At 43.6% G+C, this 25,230-nt stretch overlaps 3 protein-coding genes across 5 annotated transcripts in view; 2 read left to right on the top strand and 1 right to left on the bottom strand.

The window, feature by feature from the left end:
• IQCK (IQ motif containing K) overlaps positions 1–25,230 on the bottom strand; it is a 163,754-nt gene that overhangs the window by 9,976 nt on the left and 128,548 nt on the right. The window lies entirely within an intron of this gene.
• Positions 1–25,230, top strand: part of GPRC5B (G protein-coupled receptor class C group 5 member B) — a 140,027-nt gene that overhangs the window by 37,047 nt on the left and 77,750 nt on the right. The gene's annotated exons all lie outside the window — the stretch shown is intronic.
• Positions 1–25,230, top strand: part of GPR139 (G protein-coupled receptor 139) — a 78,917-nt gene that overhangs the window by 38,622 nt on the left and 15,065 nt on the right. Inside the window, exon 1 of one of the 3 annotated variants that reach the window (XM_070761177.1) lies at positions 14,237–14,342. The exons of the other annotated variants lie outside the window; for them this stretch is intronic. Coding sequence (XP_070617278.1) covers positions 14,237–14,342 — 106 coding nt within the window. Of the gene's footprint in view, positions 1–14,236; positions 14,343–25,230 lie in introns of those variants that run through there. 3 annotated transcript variants of the gene reach the window in all.

Raw genomic sequence — 25,230 nt, 5'->3', positions numbered from 1 at the left:
GGCTTCTCAAAAAAAGAAGAAGAAGAAAGAGCTAGTAGTTCTCACCATCAGGAATTTTTCTTTCATATTCATCAGGAATCTGTCTCCTGGTACTTTAAGGCCATTATTCAGTGCTCTGTACTCAACAAGAAAGAACAGTTTGTGTCTTGTAGTGTGCTTGAAAAATACAATTATGTCCCCCCTCTCAGAGCTTCTTAAAGCTCTCTTCATCTCTTAAAGCCCTTGTTAAAATTGGTCCCACGAAAGGATTCGGGATTTTGAAGAGTTTTATCTAAGCAGGGTTCGGGACCAAGCAACCACTGCAGAATCCCTTTCAACTGAGTTTAAAACGTCCTAATTTTGTTTGTAGACGTCTGATGGAGAGTGTGGAAACAGCTGACCACTCTCAACAGATGCTTGTCTCCTGGCCGATTTGTACCTGCTTTGTTTGAAGAAGATGGACTGTATTATAATTATTGTGTAAGATTATGGAGATATTGTATATCTTGTAAATAATACCTATACTATATGTTGGCTTGTATTATTGTCTGAATAAGCCACCACTGCCACATGTACTCTGGTTACGATACAATACAGTGGTACATCTTCCTAAGAACGCGTCTACTTACGAACTTTTCTAGATAAGAACCGGGTGTTCAAGATTTTTTTGCCTCTTCTCAAGAACCAGTTTCTACTTACAAACCCGAACCTCCAAAACTGTAACTGGAAAAGGCAGGGTGAAGCCTCTGTGGGGGCCCTCTAGGAATCTCCTGGGAGGAAACAGGGCCAGAAAAGGTGGGGAAAAACCTCCGTCAGGCCCCTCTAGGAATCTCCTGGGAGGAAACAGTGCTGGAAAAGGTGAGGAGAAGCCTCCGTGGAGGCCCTCTAGGAATCTCCTGGGAGGAAACAGGGCTGGAAAAGGCAGGGAGAAGCCTCCATGGGGCCTCTCTAGGAATCTCCTGGAAGGAAACAGGGCCTCCACCCTCCCTGTGGTTTCCCCAATCACACACATTATTTACTCTTACATTGATTGCTATGGGAAAAATTGCTTCTTCTTACAAACTTTTCTACTTAAGAACCCGGTCACGGAACGAATTAAGTTCGTAAGTAGAGGTACGACTGTATTTCTAGCATTGGCTGTTAGACCAGTGTGGAGTACTGACCCCATCCCGCCTCTTCAAGTCTAGAAAAAAGACAAGGACAAGCCACTTCCATCACGCCAGCTAGAAACCTTCATGAATTTCTCCACGTAATGTCAAAAGAGATTAAAGGCTCCAATTTGAAAGGCTGAAGTGAGAAATATCCAAGCCATGTTGTCCCACTTTTGCAGCCAAGGGTCAATTCTCCTAGATCGCTGTAATCTTACATTTCTTTCTTTGTTGGGTCTTTTTTTTAATGGATTTTTCTTTGCTGATTAAGTTGGTTTGGTGACTCATGTCCTTTGTTCCTCCTGAGCTACTATCTGGACAGGGGTAATTGCAGGAACCTCCTTTTTTTTTTGCATTCAGAGAAAGCTCTGTCACCCTCTGTCGATTCCTTTGCTAGACCTCACAAAGCAATTGGAGGCTTCTGGAGGGAAATAGGTTTAAATGATTACATCCCTGTGTGATTAAAAGAGAAAGGGGGGAGGCCACATTTTGTGTAAGTTGGCTGCGCAATGTGTGATTCACAGAAGGCACGGCAGGCTGGACCGACGACTTTCTTTCAGAATGCTCCCGGATGTTCAGGGCAATTAAGTCTCTCTTCCCTGTGTTGCGCAAATATATAAAAATGTGTATCAAGTGCAAAAGAGGAGAGACAGAGACAGAGACAGAGAGAGAAGGACAGACAGAACAGACAAAAGAGAGACAGACAGACAGAGAGATACAGAGAGACAGAAAGAGAAATAGATAGAGACAGACAAGAGAGACAGAGAGAGAGAGAGAGACAGAGAGAGACAGAGAGAGAGAAGGACAGACAGAACAGAAGAGAGAGACAGACAGAGATAGACAGAGACAGACAAGAGAGACAGAGAGAGAGAGAGACAGACAGACAGAGAGAGAAGGACAGACAGAACAGACAAAAGAGAGAGAGACAGAAAGAGAGATACAGAGAGACAGAAAGAGAAATAGATAGAGACAGACAAGAGAGACAGAGAGAGAGAGAGAGAGAGACAGAGAGAGAGAGAGAGAGAGAGAGAGAAGGACAGACAGAACAGAAGAGAGAGACAGACAGAGAGATACAGAGAGAGACAGAAAGAGATAGACAGAGACAAACAGACAGACAAGAGAGACAGAGAGAGAGAGAATGAGAGAGAGAGACAGAGAGAGAGAGAAGGACAGACAGAACAGAAGAGAGAGACAGACAGAAAGAGAGATACAGAGATATTTATTTATTTATTTATTTATTTATTGATTGATTGATTTGATTTGATTTGTATGCCGCCCCTCTCCGTAGACTCAGGGCGGCTAATAACAGTAATAAAAACAGCATAAACAATCCAATATTAAAACAGTTAAAAACCCTTATTATAAAACCAGACATACATACATACAGACATACCATGCATAAAGTTGTGAAGGCCTAGGGGGAAAGAATATCTCGGTTCCCCCATGCCTGACGACAGAGGTGGATTTTAAGAAGCTTACGAAAGGCAAGGAGGGTGGGGGCAATTCTAATCTTTGGGGGGAGTTGGTTCCAGAGGGCCGGGGCCGCCACAGAGAAGGCTCTCCCCCTGGGTCCCGCCAAGCGACATTGTTTAGTTGACAGGACCCGGAGAAGATAGATAGACAGAGACAGACAGACAGACAAGAGAGACAGACAGAGAAGGACAGACAGAACAAACAGAGACAGACAAACACAGAGAGAGGCAGAGAGAGACAGAAAGAGAGATAGACAGACAGAGAAACAAGAGAGACAAAGAGAAAGAGAGAGGCAGGACTTTGCTTGTCAGAAGATGCAAAAGATATCGCGTGACCCCACCACCACCACCAGGATGCTGCAACCGTCATAAATACGAGCTTGGTCATCAAGCATTTGGTATTTATCTCTCTCTCTCTCTCTCTCTCTATCTATCTATCTATCTCTATCTCTCTATCTCTCTATCTACCTACCTACCTACCTATCTCTCTCTCTCTCTCTATCTATCTATCTCTATCTCTCTATCTCTCTATCTCTCTATCTACCTACCTACCTACCTACCTATCTATCTATCTATCTATCTATCTATTTATTTTTTATTTATTCGATTTTTATGCCGCCCTTCTCCTTAGACTCAGGGCGGCTTACAACATGTTAGCAATAGCACTTTTGAACAGAGCCAGCCTATTGCCCCCACAATCTGGGTCCTCATTTTACCCACCTCAGAAGGATGGAAGGCTGAGTCAACCTTGAGCCGGTGATGAGATTTGAACCGCTGACCTTCAGATCTACAGTCAGCCGCAGTGGCCTGCAGTACAGCACTCTACCTGCTGTGCCACCCCGGCTCTATTTTGATCACCTAAGCATGACGATGCTGTAACAGTCATTAAATGTGAAACACTTTTTCCCCCCAGTGCTGTCGTAACAAATGATTGTAAGTTAAGGACTACCTATAAGGATGCCCGTGCGTGTGTTTTCTCAGCAAGGGGGCGCTCTTTAGGTAGCTTGCAAGCGAATCAAATGTGAAGGAAACAGTATCGGACCAGATTATCTCAGGGACCGCCTTCTGCTGCACGAATCCCAGCGACCAGTTAGGTCCCACAGAGTTGGCCTTCTCCGGGTCCTGTCAACTAAACAATGTTGTTTGGTGGGACCCAGGGGAAGAGCCTTCTCTGTGGCGGCCCAGCCCTCTGGAACCAACTCCCCCCGAAGATTAGAATTGCCCCCACCCTCTTCGCCTTTCGTAAGCTCCTTAAAACCCACCTCTGTCGTCAGGCATGGGGGAACTGAGATATTCTTTCCCCCTAGGCCTTTACAATTTATGCATGCTATGTTTGTTTGTAGGTATGATTGGTTTTAAAATAAGGGTTTTTTAGTTGTTGTAGTATTGGATTTACATGCTGTTTGTATTATTATTGTTAGCCACCCCGAGTCCACGGAGAGAGGCGGCATACAAATCCAATAAATAGATAGATAGATAGATAGATAGATAGATAGATAGATAGATAGATAGATAGATAGATAGATATAGATAAATAAATCTCCTGAGCTCGCAGTGACAATAATTGACGTTATCCTGCTGAGTTGGGACTTCAAGGAAGAAATCTGGAAGAAACTTGGTGTTCCGCCTTTTCACGCCACTCTGGTACAAAAAGCAAATGTCTTGGTTCAGAACATGCTCAAAGGCACACTCTGGTTGGATTCTATCTAATATATCTTTGACTCCGGTGGCTGACAGCCAAGACCTTGACTGCTTAAAAAAACCCAAAACCAAGAGATTAAAAGGCACCTGTCTTAAAAGTTGGTTGAAAGCTTCTGTTCGGTTTACAAAAACAGGAGAAGGGATTGTTTCTTTTTGACAAGTTTGCAATCGAGAGTCAAAAAGAGGGCCGTGAAAATATTTACTGACCTCTCGCATCCTGGACACAAACGGTTTCTACTTCTACCCTCAAAACATTGCTACAGAGCAGTGCACAACAAGACAACTACACACAAGAACAGCTTTTTCCCCGAACACCCTCACTCTGCTAAACAAATAATTCCCCCAACACTGTCAAACTATTTACTAAGTCTACACTACTATTTCTACTAGTTTTTTCCCCATCATTCCTATCACCCATTTCCTTCCACTTAGGACTGTATGACTGTAACTTGTTGCTTGTATCCTTAAGATTTTTATTAATATTGATTGTTTTGTCACTGCTTATTTGACCCCTAGAACAATAGAAACATAGAAACATAGAAGACTGACGGCAGAAAAAGACCTCCTGGTCCATCTAGTCTGCCCTTATACTATTTCCTGTATTTTATCTTACAATGGATATATGTTTATCCCAGGCATGTTTAAATTCAGTTACTGTGGATTTACCAACCATGTCTGCTGGAAGTTTGTTCCAAGGATCTACTACTCTTTCAGTGAAATAATATTTTCTCATGTTGCTTTTGATCTTTCCCCCAACTAACTTCAGATTGTGTCCCCTTGTTCTTGTGTTCACTTTCCTATTAAAAACACTTCCCTCCTGAACCTTATTTAACCCTTTAACATATTTAAATGTTTCGATCATGTCCCCCCTTTTCCTTCTGTCCTCCAGACTATACAGATTGAGTTCATGAAGTCTTTCCTGATACGTTTTATGCTTAAGACCTTCCACCATTCTTGTAGCCCGTCTTTGGACCTGTTCAATTTTGTCAATATCTTTTTGTAGGTGAGGTCTCCAGAACTGAACACAGTATTCCAAATGTGGTCTCACCAATCATTAAGTGCTGTACCTCTTGATTCTTGACAAATGTATATTTTATTTTATGCATACTGAGAGCAAATGCACCAAAACAAATTCCTTGTGTGTCCAATCACACTTGGCCAATAATGAATTTTGTTCTGTTCTGTTCTGTTCTGTTCTATTCTTGCTTTTGGGGAGGTTGGGGGTTATAGATAGATCCCTGTTTACACCTGCATCTTTCCCTAAGAAACTAAGGTTTCTACAAATGATGATAAGATGTTGAGAAAGAGTGTAGAGAAGAGCAACGAAGATGATTAGGGGACTGGAGGCTAAAACATATGAAGAACAGTTACAGGAACTGGGTATATCTAGTTTAATGAAAAGAAGACATGATAGCAGTGGTCCAATGTCTTAGGAGTTGCCACAAACAACAGGGAGTCAACTTATTCTCCAAAGCACCTGAGGGTAGAACAAGAAGCAATGGGTGGAAATTAATCAAGGAGAAAAGGAACCTAGAACACAGACTGTGGAAACCTTTGCATCTCATTTGGAAACCAAGGACCAGACTATGGAAGAAGAATGGAGAGACACACACTGCAAGATGTTTGAAGTCCAGTGTGAAGTTTCTGCAGTCTGTGTTGATTTTGGGGAGCCGTGTCATCTGCTGGTGTTGGTCCACTGTGCTTCATTGGGTCCAGGGTTTTCCAGCAGGACTTGACACTTGCCCACACTGCCAAAAGCACCAAAGCCTGGTTCAATGGTCGTGGGATTACTGTGCTTGATTGGACAGCAAACTTGGCTGAGTTTTGCCTGCTAGGACCTCTGCTTGGGCTGTTTAATGCCTTCCTCCATGCTACCAGAACTAGTCATCTATCATCTGTCTGTCTGCTTGTCTATCCATCCATCTATCCATCCATCTTTTTTCATCTATCATCTAATCTCTATTATCTCTAATTTTCTATTATTTATTCATCACACTTCAATCATCTAATTTAGAATCTATCTCCCTCCCTCCCCCTTCCTATGTTTGTCTGTCTCTCTCACCTGTCTGTCTCTATCTGTCTGTCTATCTATTTATCTATCTACTCTATCTATCTATCTACTCTATCTACTCTATCTATCTATCTATCTATCTATCATCTATCTATCTACTCTATCTATCTATCTTATCTATCTAATCTATCTATCTATCTATCTATCTATCTATCTAATCTATCTATCTATCTATCTATCTATCTATCTATCTATCTACCTTCTTATCTACCTATCTATCTACCTACCTACCTACCTACCTACCTACCTACCTACCTACCTACCTACCTATCTATCTATCTATCTATCTATCTATCTATCTATCTATCTATCCTGTTTCTCCCAAAATAAGACCTCCACTGATAATAAGCCCAATTCGGGCTTTTGAATGCATGGCAATAAGGCCAAGCACTTATTTCAGGGTTCAAAACAATATAAGACAGGATCTTATTTTTTGGGAAACACAGTATCTATCTATCTATCTATCTATCTATCTATCTATCTATCTATCTATCTATCTATCTATCTCTATCTCTGTCTGTCTGTCTGTCTGTCTCTCTCTCTCTCTGTCTCTCTCTCTCTCTCTATCTCTCTCTATCTGTCTGTCTCTCTCTCTCTCTCTCTCTATCTATCTATCTATCTCTCTCTATCTCTCTCTATCTCTATCTCTCTATATCTCTCTATCTATCTATCTATCTATCTATCTATCTATCTATCCTACTGATATGGCTGTCCATCTCACAAGGGCGTGACCCTGGTCAGAGTACAGCAGTGAATTAAAAAGAAAAACCAATAAATGTATAAAATGGTCATCATTAAAAGCTATTAAAAACTATAAAAAAATAATATTTAGTAAGGTTGATAAAGAGCCCTGAAGGGAAAGGGAAGGGGAGAGAAGGGATATATTTAGATTTTGCTTGATTTTTTTTCCCCATCTGTCTTTCATGTAAATCTATTCACAGCTGATATTGAAACTTGGAACCCTGATCATCTCCTCACTCCCTGTAAGTTTCATATAACTTCTCCGTTCTGAAAATGCCACTTCCTTGCAGGCTGTTATTCCCCATATTTTTGCTTTACTGTCCTGTCACCCTTTTGACGGGAGGTGATAGGATTCGAACCCTGGGCCGGCCATCGCTCCCATCCCCTCAAGCAACCCAGAGGGGAGCCAGTTCATCAGAGAATAACTTGACTGGCTGACAGCAGCTCCTTCTTAACTGCTCCGCTCTCTGCAGGGGAAGAGCAAGCGTTGCCTTGCTCTGTGACCTGTGAATTATCACCATCCACCTTCAACACCTGGCAGAAAATTAGCCCGTGCTAGCTGTATTTCATCCTACTTCAGGCTTGGTGCCGCCTCTTACTCTGGGAATTCCGTTGAGAGTTATTTACTCGCCCTCAAAATGCTCTAGAAACATTGAAGCAAGGGCAGTGCGTCAGCTTCACACTTAATCTTAAAATGCAAATATTTAAATCAGGGGTGCCCAACTTTGGCAACTCTAAGACCATGGACTTCAACTCCCAGAATTCCCCAGTTCAAGGTGGATCAAGTACTGATAAAACTGCTCCCTCCCTCCCTCCCTCCCTCTCTCTCTCTCTCTCTCTCTCTCGCACACACACACACACACACACACACACACACACACAAAGGAGGTTTATTTATTTGTTTATTTGTTTGTTTATTTATTTATTTATTTGTTTGTTTATTTTATTTATTATTTATTTATTATTTATTATTTATTTATTTATTTTATTTATTTTATTTATTTATTTTATTTATTTATTTTGTTTTATTTGTTTTATTTGTTTTATTTGTTTTATTTGTTTTATTTGTTTTATTTATTTATTTTATTATTTATTTATTTATTTTATTATTTATTTCATTATTTATTTTATTATCTATCTATCTATCTATCTATCTATCTATCTATCTATCTATCTATCTATTTATTTATTAGATTTGTATGCCGCTCCCGCTCTGTAGACTTGGGGCGGCTCACAGCAATATTAAAACAACGTACAACAAATCTAATAATTTAAGAAAAAAACACTTAAAATCCCATTATTAAAACTAAACATACACACAAACATACCATGTATAAACTGTATAAGCCCGGGGGAGATGTTTCAATTCCCCCATGCCTGACGGCAGAGGTGGGTTTTAAGGAGTTTACGAAAGGCAAGGAGGGTTGGGGGCAGTTCTAATCTCCAGGGGGAGCTGGTTCCAGAGGGCCGGGGCCACCACAGAGAAGGCTCTTCCCCTGGGTCCCGCCAAACCACATTGTTTAGTCGACAGGAAACCTCACCCCCAGGTGAGGTGTTTAGTCCCCCAGGAAACCTCGCCACATTAAAGACAATGACTAATTTTTAAAAGCAGAAAATCCACCCAGTTCATTTATTTATTAATTGGGTTTATATGCTGCCTCTCTCCAGGGACTCGGGGCAGCTTACAACATATAAAAAGAACAATACAATACAAATCCTAAATCCAATTAATATTAAACCCACTTATCTAATCTAAAATCCCCATTATATTCAAAATCAATCATTCCCACTCAACAACAACATACATGTCATTTGTCGGCCAAGGAGCTAATGTCTAATGGCCCCAAGCCTGGTGGCATAAATGAGTCTTAAGATCTTGTGAAATGTGAGGAGGGTGGGGGCAGTGCAAATCTCTGGGGGGAGCTGATTCCAGAGGGCCAGGGCCACCACAGAGAAGGCTCTTCCCCTAGGCCCCACCAAAAGGCACTGTCTGGTCAATGGGACCTGGAGAAGGCCAACTCTCTGGGACCTAACTGGCCGCTAGGATTTGATTTGATTTGATTTATTGGATTTATATGCCGCCCCTCTCCACAGACGCGGGGCGGCTAACAACAGTGGTAAAACAACATGAACAATCCAATTAATGAAAACAACTAAAAAACCCTTATTATAAAAAACCAAACATACACACAAACATACCATGCATAACTTGTAATAGCCTAGGGGAAAAAGATAACTTAACTCCCCCATGCCTGGCGACAAAGGTGGGTCTTAAGTAATTTGCGAAAGACAAGGAGGGTGGGGCCCAATCTAATCTCTGGGGGGAGTTGGTTCCAGAGGGCCGGGGCCGCCACAGAGAAGGCTCTTCCCCTGGGGCCCGCCAAACGACATTGTTTGGTCGACGGGACCTGGAGAAGGCCAACTCTGTGGGACCTTATCGGCCACTGGGATCTGTGCGGTAGAAGGCGGTTCTGGATGTATTCTGGCCCAATGCCATGTAGGGCTTTAAAGGTCATTACCAACACTTTGAATTGTGACCGGAAACCGATTGGCAGCCAGTGCAGGCCACGGAGTGTTGCAGAAACATGAGCGAATCTAGGAAGCCCCACGATGGCTCTCGCGGCCGCATTCATTTATTTATGCATGGTATGTCTGTGTGTGTGTCTGTTAGCATATGGGGTTTTTAAATGTTTAAATATTTTATTTTAAATTTGTCTGATTGCTTATGATTTGTTTCTACATGTTGTGAGCCGCCCCGAGTCTTCGGAGAGGGGCAGCATACAAATCTAAGTAATAAATAAATAAATAAAATTCTGCACGATCTGAAGTTTCCGAACACTTTTCAAAGGTAGCGGTTCAAAAGCATGCAACTGTGAGTAAATAAATAGGCACCACTTTAATAGGAAGGTATAGCATTCCATGCACCTTTGACAGATAGCAATGCTGGCGATATACCGATTGGCTGTGGACAACGCTGGTTCTCTCAAGCCAAAAAAGACAGGAACAACATGCCGTTGAGTTGGAAAACCTTTAGAGCCCCAGTGGCGCAGTGGTTAGAATGCAACACTGCAGGCTACTTTCTGCTGACTGCCGTCTGTCTGCAATTTGGCAGTTCACATCTCACCAGACTCCAGGTTGACTCAGCCTTCCATCCCTCTGAGATGGGTCAAATGAGGACCCAGATTGTTGGGGGTGACAGGCTGACTCTGTAAACTGTTTAAAGAGGGATGTGAAGTCCTGTGAATCAGTAAATAAGTCTAACTGCTCTTACTATTGGTGTTAACCCAGCCTTCCATCCTTCCAAGGTGGGGAAAATGAAGACCCAGATTGATGGGGGGCGTTCGCCCATGTTCGCCTGGTGCACCAGTTGTGGCCCTGTATGGACCAGGAGTCACTGCTCACAGTCACTCATGCCCTCATCACCTCGAGGCTTGACTACTGTAATGCTCTCTACATGGGGCTACCTTTGAAAAGTGTTTGGAAACTTCAGATCGTGCAGAATGCAGCTGCGAGAGCAATCATGGGCTTTCCCAAATATGCCCATGTCACACCAACACTCCGCAGTCTGCATGGGTTGCCGATCAGTTTCCAGTCACAATTCAAAGTGTTGCTTATGACCTATAAAGCCCTTCATGGCACCGGACCAGATTATCTCAGGGACCGCCTTCTGCTGCACGAATCCCAGCGACCAGTTAGGTCCCACAGAGTGGGCCTTCTCCGGGTCCCGTCAACTAAACAATGTCGCTTGGCGGGACCCAGGGGAAGAGCCTTCTCTGTGGTGGCCCCGGCCCTCTGGAACCAACTCCCCCCCAGAGATTAGAATTGCCCCCACCCTCCTTGCCTTTCGTAAGCTACTTAAAACCCACCTCTGCCGTCAGGCATGGGGGAATTGAGATCCTCTTTCCCCCTAGGCCTTTACAATTTTATGCATGGTATGTCTGTATGTATGTTTGGTTTTTTATATTAATGGGTTTTTAATCGTTTTTAGTATTGGATTATTATTGTACGCTGTTTTATGATTGCTGTTAGCCGCTCTGAGTCTTCGGAGAGGCGCGGCATATAAATCCAATACATACATACATACATACATACATACATACATACATAAACAAACAAACAAACAAACAAACAAACAAACAAACAAATAAATAAGAGGCTGATTCTGTAAACCGCTTATAGAGGGCTGTAAAAGCACCAAGAAGCGGTACATTGCTGTTCACTTTTATCTTTATTTTAGTGCTACCTTAGAGTAGAGAAAGTCTGGAGAAAACATATTGAAGGACCTGTCTGGATCAACCCAGGAAAAACCAGCAGGGGCTCCACAGACTGCTACATACTTGTATTTTTATCCAGTTTTATACGATCATAAAATTAACCGTTATGGGCGTCCTACCAAGTGTTGGCTCCAAAGTTCTGGTTTGCTATTTTTCAATTAAACACACACACACACACCCCGTCTATTAATTATAGTCAGGCATTCTATTGTAGGTAGGGTGGTTCTGTTTGATTTTATTTGAAAATAATTGGTTTCATTGGGTTGATTAAATTATGAATTAATTCTCTCGGTTGGAATTCTGGAATTGTTAAGTTCTCCTTTGGGACTATACCTCAGCAAATATTTATTAATAGTTTGTTTGTTTGTTTGTTTATTATTAATTGGATTTCTGTGCCGCCCCTCTCTGAAGACTCTATAGTTGTTGTTATTTGTAGTAATCCTACTGAATTATTTATCTTCTCTTGTTAGTTCCTAACCTATTGGGATTTGGTTAAAATCAACTCAAAGTCAACCATCCAACCAACCAACCAAATGCATAGCTCTCAAAAAATCAGTAAGTCTTCAAGAATCAAATTAAAATGTCGCTCATGCCCTCATCACCTCGAGGTTTGACTACTATAACGCTCTCTACATGGGGCTCCATTTGAAAAGGGTTCGGAAACTTCAGATCGTGCAGAATGCAGCTGCGAGAGCAGTCATGGGCTTCCCTAAATATGCCCATGTCACACCAACACTCCGCAGTCTGCATTGGTTCACGATCAACTTCCGGTCACAATTCAAAGTGTTGGTTATGACCTATAAAGCCCTTCATGGCATCGGACCAGAATATCTCCGAGACCGCCTTCTGCTGCATGAATCCCAGCGACCGATTAGGTCCCACAGAGTTGGCCTTCTCCGGGTCCCGTCAACTAAACAATGTCGGTTGGCGGGCCCCAGGGGAAGAGCCTTCTCTGTGGCGGCTCTCTGGAACCAGCTCCCCCCAGAGATTAGAACTGCCCCTATTCTCCCTGCCTTCTGTAAACTCCTTAAAACCCACCTTTGTCGTCAGGCATGGGGGAATTGAGATATCTCCCCCAGGCCTATATAATTTATGTATGGTATGTTTGTATATATGTCTGCTTAATAATGGTTTTTTTTTAATATTTTAAATTGTAAATTATTAGATTTGTTATGAACTGTTTTATTGTGTTGTGAGCCGCCCCGAGTCTACGGAGAGGGGCAGCATACAAATCTAATAAATAAATAAATAAATAAATAGATAGATAGATAGATAGATAGATAGATAGATAGATAGATAATAGATAGGTAGATAGATAGATAGATAGATAGATAGATAGATAGATAGATAGATAGATAGATAGATAGATAGATAAAACGAGAAATCAAATCTCTCCAAAAGGGACTTTTTACAGGGCTGGACCCCAGAGGTCAGTCTGGTCAACTGTCAAGTGTCAACTAGAAAACCCATCTTGAATTTCATCCTCAAAAATGTAGGGAAGTCCAGTATGTGGGAAATAGTTTCCATGGAATCCCTTCTAATTTGAAAAGTATGGAACCACATCCTATATTTATTTATTTAATTAATTAATTTGACTTCTCTGCCACCCAATCCCAAAGGACTCATCCCCTGAGAGTTTCCACTAAATAAGGGTTTGACAGATGGCAATGGGTCTCTTCTCACAGTTTATTTATTTATTTATTCATTCATTCATTCATTCATTCATTCATTCATTCATTCATTCATTCATTCATTCATTCATTCATTTGTCCAATACACAAATACATAGGAAGAAAAATAGACATGTGATAATATAAATGAGGGTGAAAGTGAACTTAGAGGAGAGGATATATGAAAGGAAGAGAATATATATGATATGTGAAAGAAAGGAAAGACAATTGGACAGGGGACGAAAGGCACACCAGTGCACTTATGTACGCCCCTTACTGGCCTCTTAGGAACCTGGAGAGGTCAATCGTGGAGAGTCTAAGGGAGAAATGTTGGGGGTTAGGGGTTGATACAATTGAGTCCGGTAATGAGTTCCACGCTTCGATAACTCGATTGTTGAAATCATATTTTTTACAGTCAGGTTTGGCGCGGTTCGTATTAAGTTTGAACCTGTTGCGTGCTCTTGTGTTATTGCGGTTGAAGCTGAAGTAGTCATTGACCGGTAGGACATTGCAGCATATGATCTTGTGGGTGTGCTGCTCCATCATCAAACGGCTTGGTCTTTTGTCTGAAGCCAGCCATGACGGACAAACACACGCATAAAAATATCCCAATCTAGTCTAACGTGGAGAGATTTCTCTCCACCCCAAGTGTCTACCAGGCCCTTGTTGAGCTTTCTGGGGGGCACAAAGTCCCCCCAGCTGCATGCTGGGACTTCCTCTGGGCTGATCTCCCCGAATATCCATCCAAAGAAATGGACCCGACTGAAAATGAGAGGGATGCTAGGACCCAGAAGGAAGAGCAGGAAAGAATGTGTGTGAGTGAGCGAGAGTGTGGTATACACTGATGTGTGTGTATTTGAAGGTGGGCGCAGCGCCTCCAGTTGGGAAGAGGCATTAACCCTTCGCCTGACCGGTGGCTGTAATTGCCTCCTCCCTCCTTCCTTCCTTTCTCCCCTTCCCTTCTTCCTACACCTCCGCCGCCTCTTTCTTCCTTCTGTCACTTTCTGCCTGGACCGGCTGGGAAGGTCCATGTGCTGCCTGGGCTGAGTTCCTCCCTCTCCGGTGACAAGTGGCCGGCCGTCTCCAGTGGCAGAGGCTGGGATGTGGAAGAGCCGATCCTGGAGCCCGACTCTGCCTCCCCGCCTCCTAACCCGGCTCAGCTCGGCAACCCGGCAGGTCAATGGAGCAGGATTACATTCACATGTATAATGCTTCCTTGCGCGGCTGTGGCTTAGGATACGCGCCCATCGTTTATTACAGTCTCCTGCTGTGCTTGGGGCTCCCAGGTAAGAGATTTCCCTTTCTCTTCTTTCTCCTTCCCTCCTTCCTTGCCTCCCTGCTTCCCTTTCTCCCATCTTTCATTTTCTCTTTCTTTCCTTCCTTCTTTCCTTTTTCCTTCCCTTCCTTCCTCTCCTTTTCCCCTTTCATTTCTCATTTCATTCTTTCCCTTCCTTTCTTCCCTTTCCCTTCGTACCTCTCCTTTCTTTTCTTCCTCTTTTCTTTTGTCTAACCTTCTTTCCTTCTTCCTCTTTTTCTTTTCCTTCCTTCCTTTTCCCCTTCCTTTCTCCTTTCCTTCTTTCCCTTCCTTCCCTTCTTCCCTTTCCCTTTCTTCCTTCCTCTCCTTTCTTTTCTTCCTCTTTTCTTTTTCCTTTCCCCTTCTATCTTTCTTTCTTTCCTTACTTCCTCCTTTCCTTTTTCCTTCCCTTCCTTCTTCTCCTTTCTTTTCCTTCCTTTCTCCTTTCCTTCTTTCCCTCCATTCCTTCCCTTTCCCTTTCTTCCTTCCTCTCCTTTCTTTTCTTCCTCTTTTCTCTTTCCTTTCTCCCTTCTATCTTTCTTTCTTTCCTTCCTTCCTTCCTCCTTTCCTTTTTCCTTCCCTTTCTTCCTCTCCTTTCTTTTCCTTCCTTTCTCCTTTCCTTCTTTCCCTCCATTCCTTTCTTTCCTTTCCCTTTATTTCTTCCTTCCTCTCCTTTTATTCCTCTTCCTTCCTTCCTTCCTCTTAAAAATTATAGACAATATTTCCACACCCATTTACAGGTTCTGCCTACTGTAGTCTTCACAAAGGAGATATGAGCATGGAGATGAGTCCGTTGTCCCAGGGACAAGCTGCCAGCTCAGACACTTGACCGAGAACTGTAGACTTTTTCGACTTGAAGTGGGTTTGCCTTAGGAAGTCCTTTTTAGGACCTATGGTCACCGTTGGAGTTCCTCCGCTCGCCATTGCTTTATTAATTGTTTTTAAGGACGGTTTAAGAGCTACAGGACGAGAGTACAGGATGGTCTTCATCCTCAAGGTTGAAATTGATGGTGAGGGGTGTGCACGACAATGGTTTTACTCCAACTTGGGCAAAACGTGGGCAGTTTTGGATTTGAGGAACGTGATGCTGCTATTGCAGGTAGGGAGGAAGGATGAAAAACTCATCATGTCAAGTAAGATTAGTCTCCTTAAGCTTCCTTAAAGTGCCCCTTAGGGACTGGGCGCTTGAATTGCCATTCCCCCAGGGTCAGGACAGAGGTCTCGCATTTAATTAGGTCCTGGAGTTGAACCCAAATTCACCCCTTTCGAGGGTGTGGAAGCCACATTCAGTCCCTCAAGATTGGGGAAGAGGAAGATGAGAGGGGGGAAAAAATCTTCCTGGGCTTGGACAGTCCACTACCAAACCAGCAATTTGCCGGTAGACTGCCTTGACTCTTGGAGGGTTTGCTATTGCCTGCCGGTTAAGTCGTCGCTTTTAGGACACCGGTCCTTTGTGAATTAGTCAAACCTTGTCCTCTTTTTTCATTCTTCCTTCTCCCACCCACAAAATATCTGTCCCAACATCTCCAAAACTCTAACCCAGCAGCGAGAAGGCAGCGAAACCCATCATGTCACACCCACCCGCACCTTCTATCTCAGTGTTTCCCAACCTTGGCAACTTGAAGATATCTGGACTTCAACTCCCAGAATTCCCCAGCCAGCATTCGCTGGCTGGGGAATTCTGGGAGTTGAAGTCCAGATATCTTCAAGTTGCCAAGGTCGGGAAACACTGCTGTATCTGATGAGCCCTGTTGACTTCCTGGGCCGAGGAGGATGGGAGTTGGGATCCAGACGACCTGGAGGGGCAATCTGAACCTGGAGGAAAGGAGGCAAGGGTGTGATCCCTTAGCCAGCCCTTGCAGTCAAAGCAGGGCAGAGACGTTGCTCTCCTTCCCCTCCCGCCCTCCCATTCAAATAAATAAATAAATAGCCGGCGGAGCTGTCCGTGGTGCTGACACAGCAGGAGCCGTTCAGAGAACGCTCGGGAGCTCACGTTCCAATGTACCAAGAGAGGGGTTTTTTTGTTGAAATTGAAAAAAAAAATCCAGAAAGAAACACCTCCCTTGGCAAGCCCAGCGAGGGAGAGATTTATGGGCTCGTTTTATTTATTTATTTATTTATTTTTTCCTCCTTGCTCGGCTTGCCCTGCCCCTCCAATCGCTGCGAAAGGTGGGCTGTCCTTATTCATGATGGGAAGAGAGAAAACCTAGGAAGGAGACACTAGGGGGAGGAAGGAGAGAAAGAAATTCTGGCAAAGTGGATTGATATTTTTTTGGGGGGGAGGATTGGCACGGAGGGGGGAGAACGAGCCAGCCAGCCAGTTCTTCAAAAGGCAAAATCCTTCGAGAAGCTGGGCGATAGCAGTCCTGTCTGTACTACCCCAAAATAAGACCTTCCCTGATAATAAGCCCAATTGGGCTTTTGAGTGCATGGCAATAAAGCCAAGCGCTTATTTCAAGGTTCAAAAAAAATAAAATAAGACAGGGTCTTATTTTCGGGGAAACATGGCACAGAGCCCCACCTTTGCAGAAGAGAAATGGTGTCTGTGGAGATATGGAGGACCATCGTTTATTTTATACATTGAGATCCCACCTTTTTTTTTTTTTAATAAGCAATTCAAGGTGGTGAACGTATCTAATGCTCCTTCCTCCTCCTATTGTCCCAAAGGCAACAACCCTGTGAGGCAGGTTGGGCTGAAAGAGAGAGAGTGGCTGAAAACCAGCTGGCTTTCATGCCTGTTGTGGTTAGCTCTGGCCCAGCTCCTGCCCCAAGGACTGTGGATGTGGGGGAGACATCCACATGCTGCAGGCCTGTTTTGCCCCCGGTGGAATCTGCTGATGAAGGCTCCTCTGACCAAGAAGACATGAGTGACAGGGAGGAGGAGAGTGTGGCAGACAGCTCAGAAGGAGATCAATTTTCTATCTCCTCCTTGGATTCGGAACAAGAGTTAATGATACAGCCACGCATGCGGAGAGTGATGCATAGGCAACAACGAGAGATTATTATCAAAGAAAATGAGGCCACCTGTGGTTGGGTGGGGCTGTGGTCATTAGTGAGGCTGCTATAAATAGCAGCCTGTGGGTTTGGCCATTGTGGAGGATTATCTGATCGTTGTGTTTCGTGCCTGCCTTGCTGCGTTTGATCTTTTGTGTGCTGATTTTCCCCCGCTTTGAAACTAAACCAGAGCAAAGTGTGTTTCACTTTGTGAAAGAAGAAGGACTGTGAATTGCCTCACAGCTGCAAGCTAAGTATCACAGGACTGATAAGGGACTTGTACCAATTACCAGTTTGTTTGGAGACGAGTGCTCTTTGCTATACCAAAAGAGGGCTTGGTTTAAGTGAATTTTCATTATAAAGAACATTGTTTTGAATTTTCAAACGTGTGTGTGTCTGAAATTTGTACCTATGAATTTTCGGGAGGATTCTACCAGAGAGCCCGACAGAACAATGCCTAAGACAGGACTAGAACCCACTGGCTCCTGGTGTTTGGCCCAAAGTCGCCTACTTGACTTCCATGCCTAAGGCAGGACTAGAACTCACAATCTCCTAGTTTCTGGCCTGGTGCCTTAACCGTTAGACAAGATTGGCTCTCATATATTCTGGTGGGAGAAGTTAAATTTAGGCTCAAACATGCTCCCTTACTCTTTGTTCAAATCTCCCTTTTTACTTCCTTAATAGGAGCATCCAATCTGGCAAGGCCTCAGCGCTTATCTATTTTTTATTATTATTATTATTATTATTATTATTATTATTATTATTATTATTATTATTATTACTGGATTTATATGCCGTCCCTCTCCGTAACAGCAGTGGTAAAAACAACATGCGACAATCCAATACTAAAACAGCTAAAAACCCTTATTATAAAAACCAATCATACATACAAACATACCATGCATAAATTGTAGCAGCCTAGGGGGAAAGAATATCTCAGTCCCCCCATGTCTAACGGCAGAGGTGGGTTTTAAGGAGCTTACGAAAGGCAAGGAGGGTGGGGGCTATTCTAATCTCTGGGGGGAGTTGGTTCCAGAGGGCCGGGGCCGCCACAGAGAAGGCTCTTCCCCTGGGTCCTGCCAAACGACATTGTTTAGTTGATGGGACTCGAAGAAGGCCCACCCTGTGGGACCTAACTGGTCGCTGGGATTCGTGCGGCAGAAGGCGGCCCTGGAGATAATCTGGTCCGGTGCCATGAAGGGCTTATCTAGACTGACCCCTGTTGATGGAGGTCCCCTATCTTCCAAATGCACAGATTAGAATGTGGTTTTCGGAACTGAAAGGAAGCAGTTGGGGGGGGGGAATTGAGCGGGAGGATAGATACCCAAGGACATCAATTTGCTCTTTGGGTCTGTATTTTTAGCCCATTCCCTGCTCTAGCTTCATCAGCAGAGCATTCATAAATCTTTGTCCTTTCAAACAAGTCGCCCAATTAAAGGAGGTTAAGAGGACGGAACGCAATGCGGAGCGGCAAATTTTGTGTTTCAAGCTGGACTCGCCATCATTCGCTTCCCGGGCCACTTTGCTATATATTTCACCGGTCAGCAATTCTTTTTAAAGTGATGTTAAGTGAAAGGCTATACAATATGCTTTTTTCTTTTGGAGTGGTAGCACGGAAATAGCTATAGAATGGAAGCTGGGAAATTTATATGGGTTTGACCTTGAGGGAGCTGTGTTTTGGGGGTGACGCTTTGGTTAAACCGTTTGGCAGATATTGAACTGATAATCTTTCCCGTAAATTCATCTGTTGCTGAAACTTGAACCAAATTGACCAGTCAGCCGGTCAACCTCCTTTGCTAATAAAATGATGAACTCCAACAGATCAAGAATCTGCTAATCTAGGAAAAAATGCTTATCTCAAGGAAACAGCCATTATGTAACTGTAGCAATAGCAATACCATTTAGTCTTATACAGTGATACCTTGTCTTACAAACTTAATTGGTTCCGGGACGAGGTTCTTAAGGTGAAAAGTTTGTAAGACGAAACAATGTTTCTCATAGGAATCAATGGAAAAACTATTAACGCGTGCAAGCCCAAAATTCACCCCTTTTGCCAGCCGAAGCGCCCGTTTTTGCGTTGCTGGGATTCCGCTGAGGCTCCCCTCCATGGGAAACCCCACCTCCGAACTTCTGTGTTTTTGCGATGTTGCAGGGGAATCCCAGCATCGCAAAAACGGGTGTTTCGCTGGCAACAGAAGTCCGGAGGTGGAGTTTCTCAGCGAGGGGAGCCTCAGCGAAATTGCAGCATCGCAAAAGCACAGAAGTCCTCGAAACCCCACCTTCGGACCTCTGTGTTTTGTGATGCTGCAATTTCACTGAAGCTCCCCTCGCTGGGAAACCCCACTTCCAGACTTTCGTTGCCAGCAAAGCGCCCATTTTTGCGCTGCTGGGATTCCCCTGCAGCATCACAAAAACATGGAGGTGGGGAGGGGACGGGAACCTCAGGGGAATCCCAGCAATGCAAAAACAGGTGCTTCGCTGGCAAAGGAAGTCCAGAGGCGGGGCATCCCAGCGGTGGCGGTGGGTTTGTAAGGTGAAAATAGTTTGTAAGAAGAGACAAAAAAATCTTAAACCCTGGGTTTGTATCTCGAAAAGTTTGTATGACGAGGCGTTTGTAAGACGAGTAATCACTGTATATCACTTCATAGTACTGTACTTTCTAAGCGGTTTACAGAGTCAGCCTCTTGTCCTCAACAATCTGGGTCCTCATTTGACCCACCTCGGAAGGATGGAAGGCTGAGTCAACCTTGAGCTGGTCGTGAGATTTGAACTGCTGAACCACAGCTAGCAGTTAGCTGAAGTAGCCTGCGGTGCTGCGTTCTAACCACTGTGCCACCCCAGCTAAATCCCTCTGGAAGTGAGTGGGCACTCAAGGCCATTAGGAACTTATTTGCAATTCTCCCAGGGTTGGTGATCCAACATCAAACCCTCCAAATCACATTCAGTAACTAAAATATCTGGTATTGGAATACAGTGGTACCTCTACCTACAAACACCTCTACTTATGAACTTAGTTCAGTGGTTGTTTAGATGATTTGAGAAGATTGTTGGATAACCCTTGTTGAGTATGGTCAATCAGACACACTGGGACTTCAATGAATGGACGATTGGTCTCAAAGCCCTCCACCTGTAGTACAGTGGTACCTCTCTACCTAAGAACGCTTCTACTTACGAACTTTTCTAGATAAGAACCGAGTATTCAAAAAAATTTTGCCTCTTCTCAAGAACCATTTTCCACTTACAAACCTGAGCCTCCGAAACTTTAACCGGAAAAGGCAGGGAGAAGCCTCCATGGGGCCTCTCTAGGAATCTCCTGGGAGGAAACAGGGCCGGAAACGGTGGGGAGAAGCCTCTGTGGGGCCTCTCTAGGAATCTCCTGGGAGGAAACAGGGCCTTCACCCTCCCTGTGGTTTCCCCAATCGCACACATTATTTGCTTTTACATTGATTCCTATGGGAAAAATTGCTTCTTCTTACAAACTTTTCTACTTAAGAACCTGGTCAAGGAACAAATTAAGTTTGTAAGTAGAGGTATCATTGTATACCATTTAGTATTAACACACAGCTTATTCTCTTATTAATACATCAGTATATTACAGGGGTAGGCAAGCTTGGCTCTTCTATGACATGTGGACTTCAACTCCCAGAATTCCTGAGCTAGCATGATTGGCTCCATCTTGATCTACCGAAGCAAAGTTCTGGATATGAAATTGTCTCTAATCTGCATGTTTGTCAGTTGTACATGACAGACAAATATCTATGCACTTTATACGGTTTGTAGAACCTGGACCAAGCCAAGCCAAGTTCAGGTCTAGACTCAACAACGGGGAAGGTCAGTGGGTGACTTTGAAAAAGTCGCTCTTTCTCTGCCCAATTCAAAGTTGGTGATCCTCAACTTATGACCATTTAGTGACCATTGAATGTATTTGTAGCATCCAAAGGTCCCTTGATCATCATTTGTATATCCCCAGCCAGTTTCCCACAAGCGAAGTCAATGCAGGAAACATAGAAACATAGAAGACTGACGGCAGAAAAAGACCTCATGGTCCATCTAGTCTGCCCTTATACTATTTTCTGTATTTTATCTTACAATGGATATATATTTATCCCAGGCATGTTTAAATTCAGTTACTGTGGATTTACCAACCACGTCTGCTGAAAGTTTGTTCCAAGGATCTACTACTCTTTCAGTAAAATAATATTTTCTCACGTTGCTTTTGATCTTTCCCCCAACTAACTTCAGATTGTGTCCCCTTGATCTTGTGTTCACTTTCCTATTAAAAACACTTCCTTCCTGAAACTTATTTAACCCTTTAACATATTTAAATGTTTCGATCATGTCCCCCCTTTTCCTTCTGTCCTCCAGACTATACAGATTGAGTTCATGAAGTCTTTCCTGATACGTTTTATGCTTAAGACCTTCCACCATTCTTGTAGCCCGTCTTTGGACCCGTTCAATTTTGTCAATATCTTTTTGTAGGTGAGGTCTCCAGAACTGAACACAGTATTATTCCAAATGTGGTCTCACCAGCGCTCTATATAAGGGGATCACCATCTCCCTCTTCCTGCTTGTTATACCTCTAGCCATGCAGCCAAGCATCCTACTTGCTTTTCCTACCGCCCGACCACACTGCTCACCCATTTTGAGACTGTCAGAAATCACGACCCCTAAATCCTTCTCTTCTGAAGTTTTTGCTAACACAGAACTGCCAATGCAATACTCAGATTGAGGATTCCTTTTCCCCCAAGTGCATTATTTTACATTTGGAAACATTAAACTGCAGTTTCCAGTCAGATTTCTTTAATGACTGCATCATTATGCAGTGATTCGCTTAACAGTTGTGGCCAAAACAAAACAGAAAAGATCATAAAATGGAGCAAAACCCACTTAACAAATGTTTGGCTCAGTTCTCATTGTAAGTCAAGGACTATCTCTAAATGCAAGAGAGAGAGAGAGAAGGAGAGAGAGAGAGAAAGAGACAGAGAGAGGGAAGCTTAATTTTCCCACCTTTTGTTAGCATCCTCCAAATGCAATTAGCTTGGGAGGGAGAAGTTATTAATGTTCCATTTTTGTTTTCATTTATCCTGAAATTTGAGCAAGGGGGGCATGCAAAAGATTTTTTTTTCTCCTCTTGGCGCTCTGTAACAGCCAGAAAAAGTTATTACCAGTGCTGTGTCACTAAACCCTTAATCAGTCTATTGTTTCCCTGGTTCTGTAAGGTGAAATATTAAGTTTGTCCTTCTCTGCCCCCCTCCTCCTTCCCCTCCTCTCCCTCGCCGGGAATTCTATGCCAAGAATTCAAATGAGGTTCTCCACGAATGGAGAGGAAAAAAAAACAGCTGGACCCTGCGTTCAACATTTCTTCCCCACGAGTGGGATTTTGAAGAAATAATAGGGATGTTGCAGGATGGACAGGAACAACCCCCCAACCCCCCCCCCCCCCCCAGTCTGGCACAGGGAGGTTTTTGAGACATCCCCCAAACCAGAGATGTCCAACCGTGCTAAATTTAAACATAGAAACATAGAAGTCTGACGGCAGAAAAAGACCTCATGGTCCATCTAGTCTGCCCTTATATTATTTTCTGTATTTTATCTTAGGATGGATCTATGTTTATCCCAGGCATGTTTCAATTCAGTTCCTGTGGATTTATCTACCACGTCTGATGGAAGTTTGTTCCAAGGATCTACTACTCTTTCAGTAAAATAATATTTTCTCATGTTGCTTTTGATCATTCCCCCAACTAACTTCAGATTGTGTCCCCTTGTTCTTGTGTTCACTTTCCTATTAAAAACACTTCCCTCCCGAACCTTATTTAACCCTTTGACATATTTAAATGTTTCGATCCTGTCCCCCCTTTTCCTTCTGTCCTCCAGACTATACAGATTGAGTTCATTAAGTCTTTCATAGAAACATAGAAACATAGAAGATTGACGGCAGAAAAAGACCCCATGGTCCATCTAGTCTGCCCTTTTACTATTTCCTGTATTTTATCTTACAATGGATATATGTTTATCCCAGGCATGTTTAAATTCGGTTACTGTGGATTTACCAACCACGTCTGCTGGAAGTTTGTTCCAAGGATCTACTACTCTTTCAGTAAAATAATACTTTCTCATGTTGCCTTTGATCTTTCCCCCAACTAACTTCAGATTTCCTGATACGTTTGATGTATAAGACCTTCCACCATTCTTGTAGCCCGTCAGACCTGTGGCCTTCAACTGCCAGAATGCCCTGGCCAGAATGAAGAGGTGGCAAAATGGCAATCGACCCTGGATGCCGAACCCATCACAAATGCCATGAAACTTCAGATCGTGCAGAATGCGGCCGCGAGAGCCATCGTGGGGCTTCCTAGATTCGCCCACGTTTCTGCAACACTCCGCAGCCTGCACTGGCTGTCGATCGGTTTCCGGTCACAATTCAAAGTGTTGGTAATGACCTTTAAAGCCCTACATGGCATTGGGCCAGAATACCTCCGGAACCGCCTTCTACCGCACGAATCCCAGCGGCCGATATGGTCCCACAGAGTTGGCCTTCTCCGGGTCCCATCGACCAAACAATGTCGTTTGGCCGCCCCAGGGGAAGAGCCTTCTCTGTGGCGGCCCCGGCCCTCTGGAATCAACTCCCCCCAGAGATTAGAACGGCCCCCACCCTCCTTGTCTTTCGCAAATTACTCAAGACCCACCTTTGTCGCCAGGCATGGGGGAGTTATGATATTCCTTCCCCCTAGGCCATTACAAGTTATGCATGGTATGTTTGTGTGTATGTTTGGTTTTTATAATAAGGGTTTTTAGTTGTTTTATTAAATTGGATTGTTATATGTTGTTTTTTATCATTGTTGTTAGCCGCCCCAAGTCTGCGGAGAGGGGCGGCATACAAATCCAATAAATAATAATAATAATTCGGTAGTGGGATGCAAATATTTTTTTACTCCTGTTTCTGGGGGCGTGGCTTAGTTTGGTGGGTGTGGCAAGGGAAGGATACTGCAAAATCCCCATTTCCTCCCAATCAGCTGGGATTCTGTAGGTAGAGAATAAACGGGGGCGAGGCCAGTCTGAGGTGGTATTTACCGGTTCTCCAAACTACTCAAAATTTCCGCTACTGGTTCTCTCCAGAACTGGTCAGGACTTGCTGAATCTCACCACTGAAATGCATGCTTCTGCCGTATGAATCCCAGCGACCGGTTAGGTCCCACAGAGTCATTTGGCGGGGCCCAGGGGAAGAGCCTTCTCTGTGGTGGCCCTGGCCCTCTGGAATCAGCTCCCCCCCAGAGATTCGCACTGCCCCCACCTCCTCGCCTTCCGCAAGAGTCTCAAGACTCACTTATGCTGCCAGGCTTGGGGCAATTAGATTTAGACCCCCTGGCCAATAATTGTGATGGATGGCTGCGATTTAAATTTGTTTGATTGATTTTTAATATATTGGGGTTTTTTAGCTTACGTAGTTTTTAATTAATTAGATTTGTTTTTGTATTCACTGTTTTGTATTGTATGCTGTGAGTCGCTCAAGTTTTCGGAGAGGGGTGGCATTCAAATCAAGAAAGAAAGAAAGAAGGAAAGAAAGAGAAAGAAAGAAAGACAGAAAGAAAGAAGGAAGAAAGGAAGGAAGGAAAGAGAGAGAGAGAGAAAGAAGGAAGGAAAGAGAGAGAGAGAAAGAAAGAAAGAAAGAAAAGGAAAGAGAAAGAAAGAAAGAAAGAAGGAAGGAAAGAGAGAGAGAGAAGGAAGGAAGGAAGGAAAGAGAGAGAGAAAGAAAGAAAGAAAAGGAAAGAAGGAAGGAAGAAAGAGAGAAAGAAAGAAAGAAAGAAAGAAAGAAAGAAAAAGCTTTCCAAGAGCCAAACTTTTCATTACATGACTTTGGGCGTGTACATGTGGGCATGTACAACAGGTGT

Source organism: Erythrolamprus reginae, chromosome 9 (genome assembly GCF_031021105.1).
Source record: "Erythrolamprus reginae isolate rEryReg1 chromosome 9, rEryReg1.hap1, whole genome shotgun sequence".
Taxonomy (NCBI): Eukaryota; Metazoa; Chordata; class Lepidosauria; order Squamata; family Dipsadidae; genus Erythrolamprus; species Erythrolamprus reginae.
The sequence above is the reverse complement of the archived record's forward strand: the minus strand, read 5'-3'. Positions and strand labels throughout refer to the sequence as shown.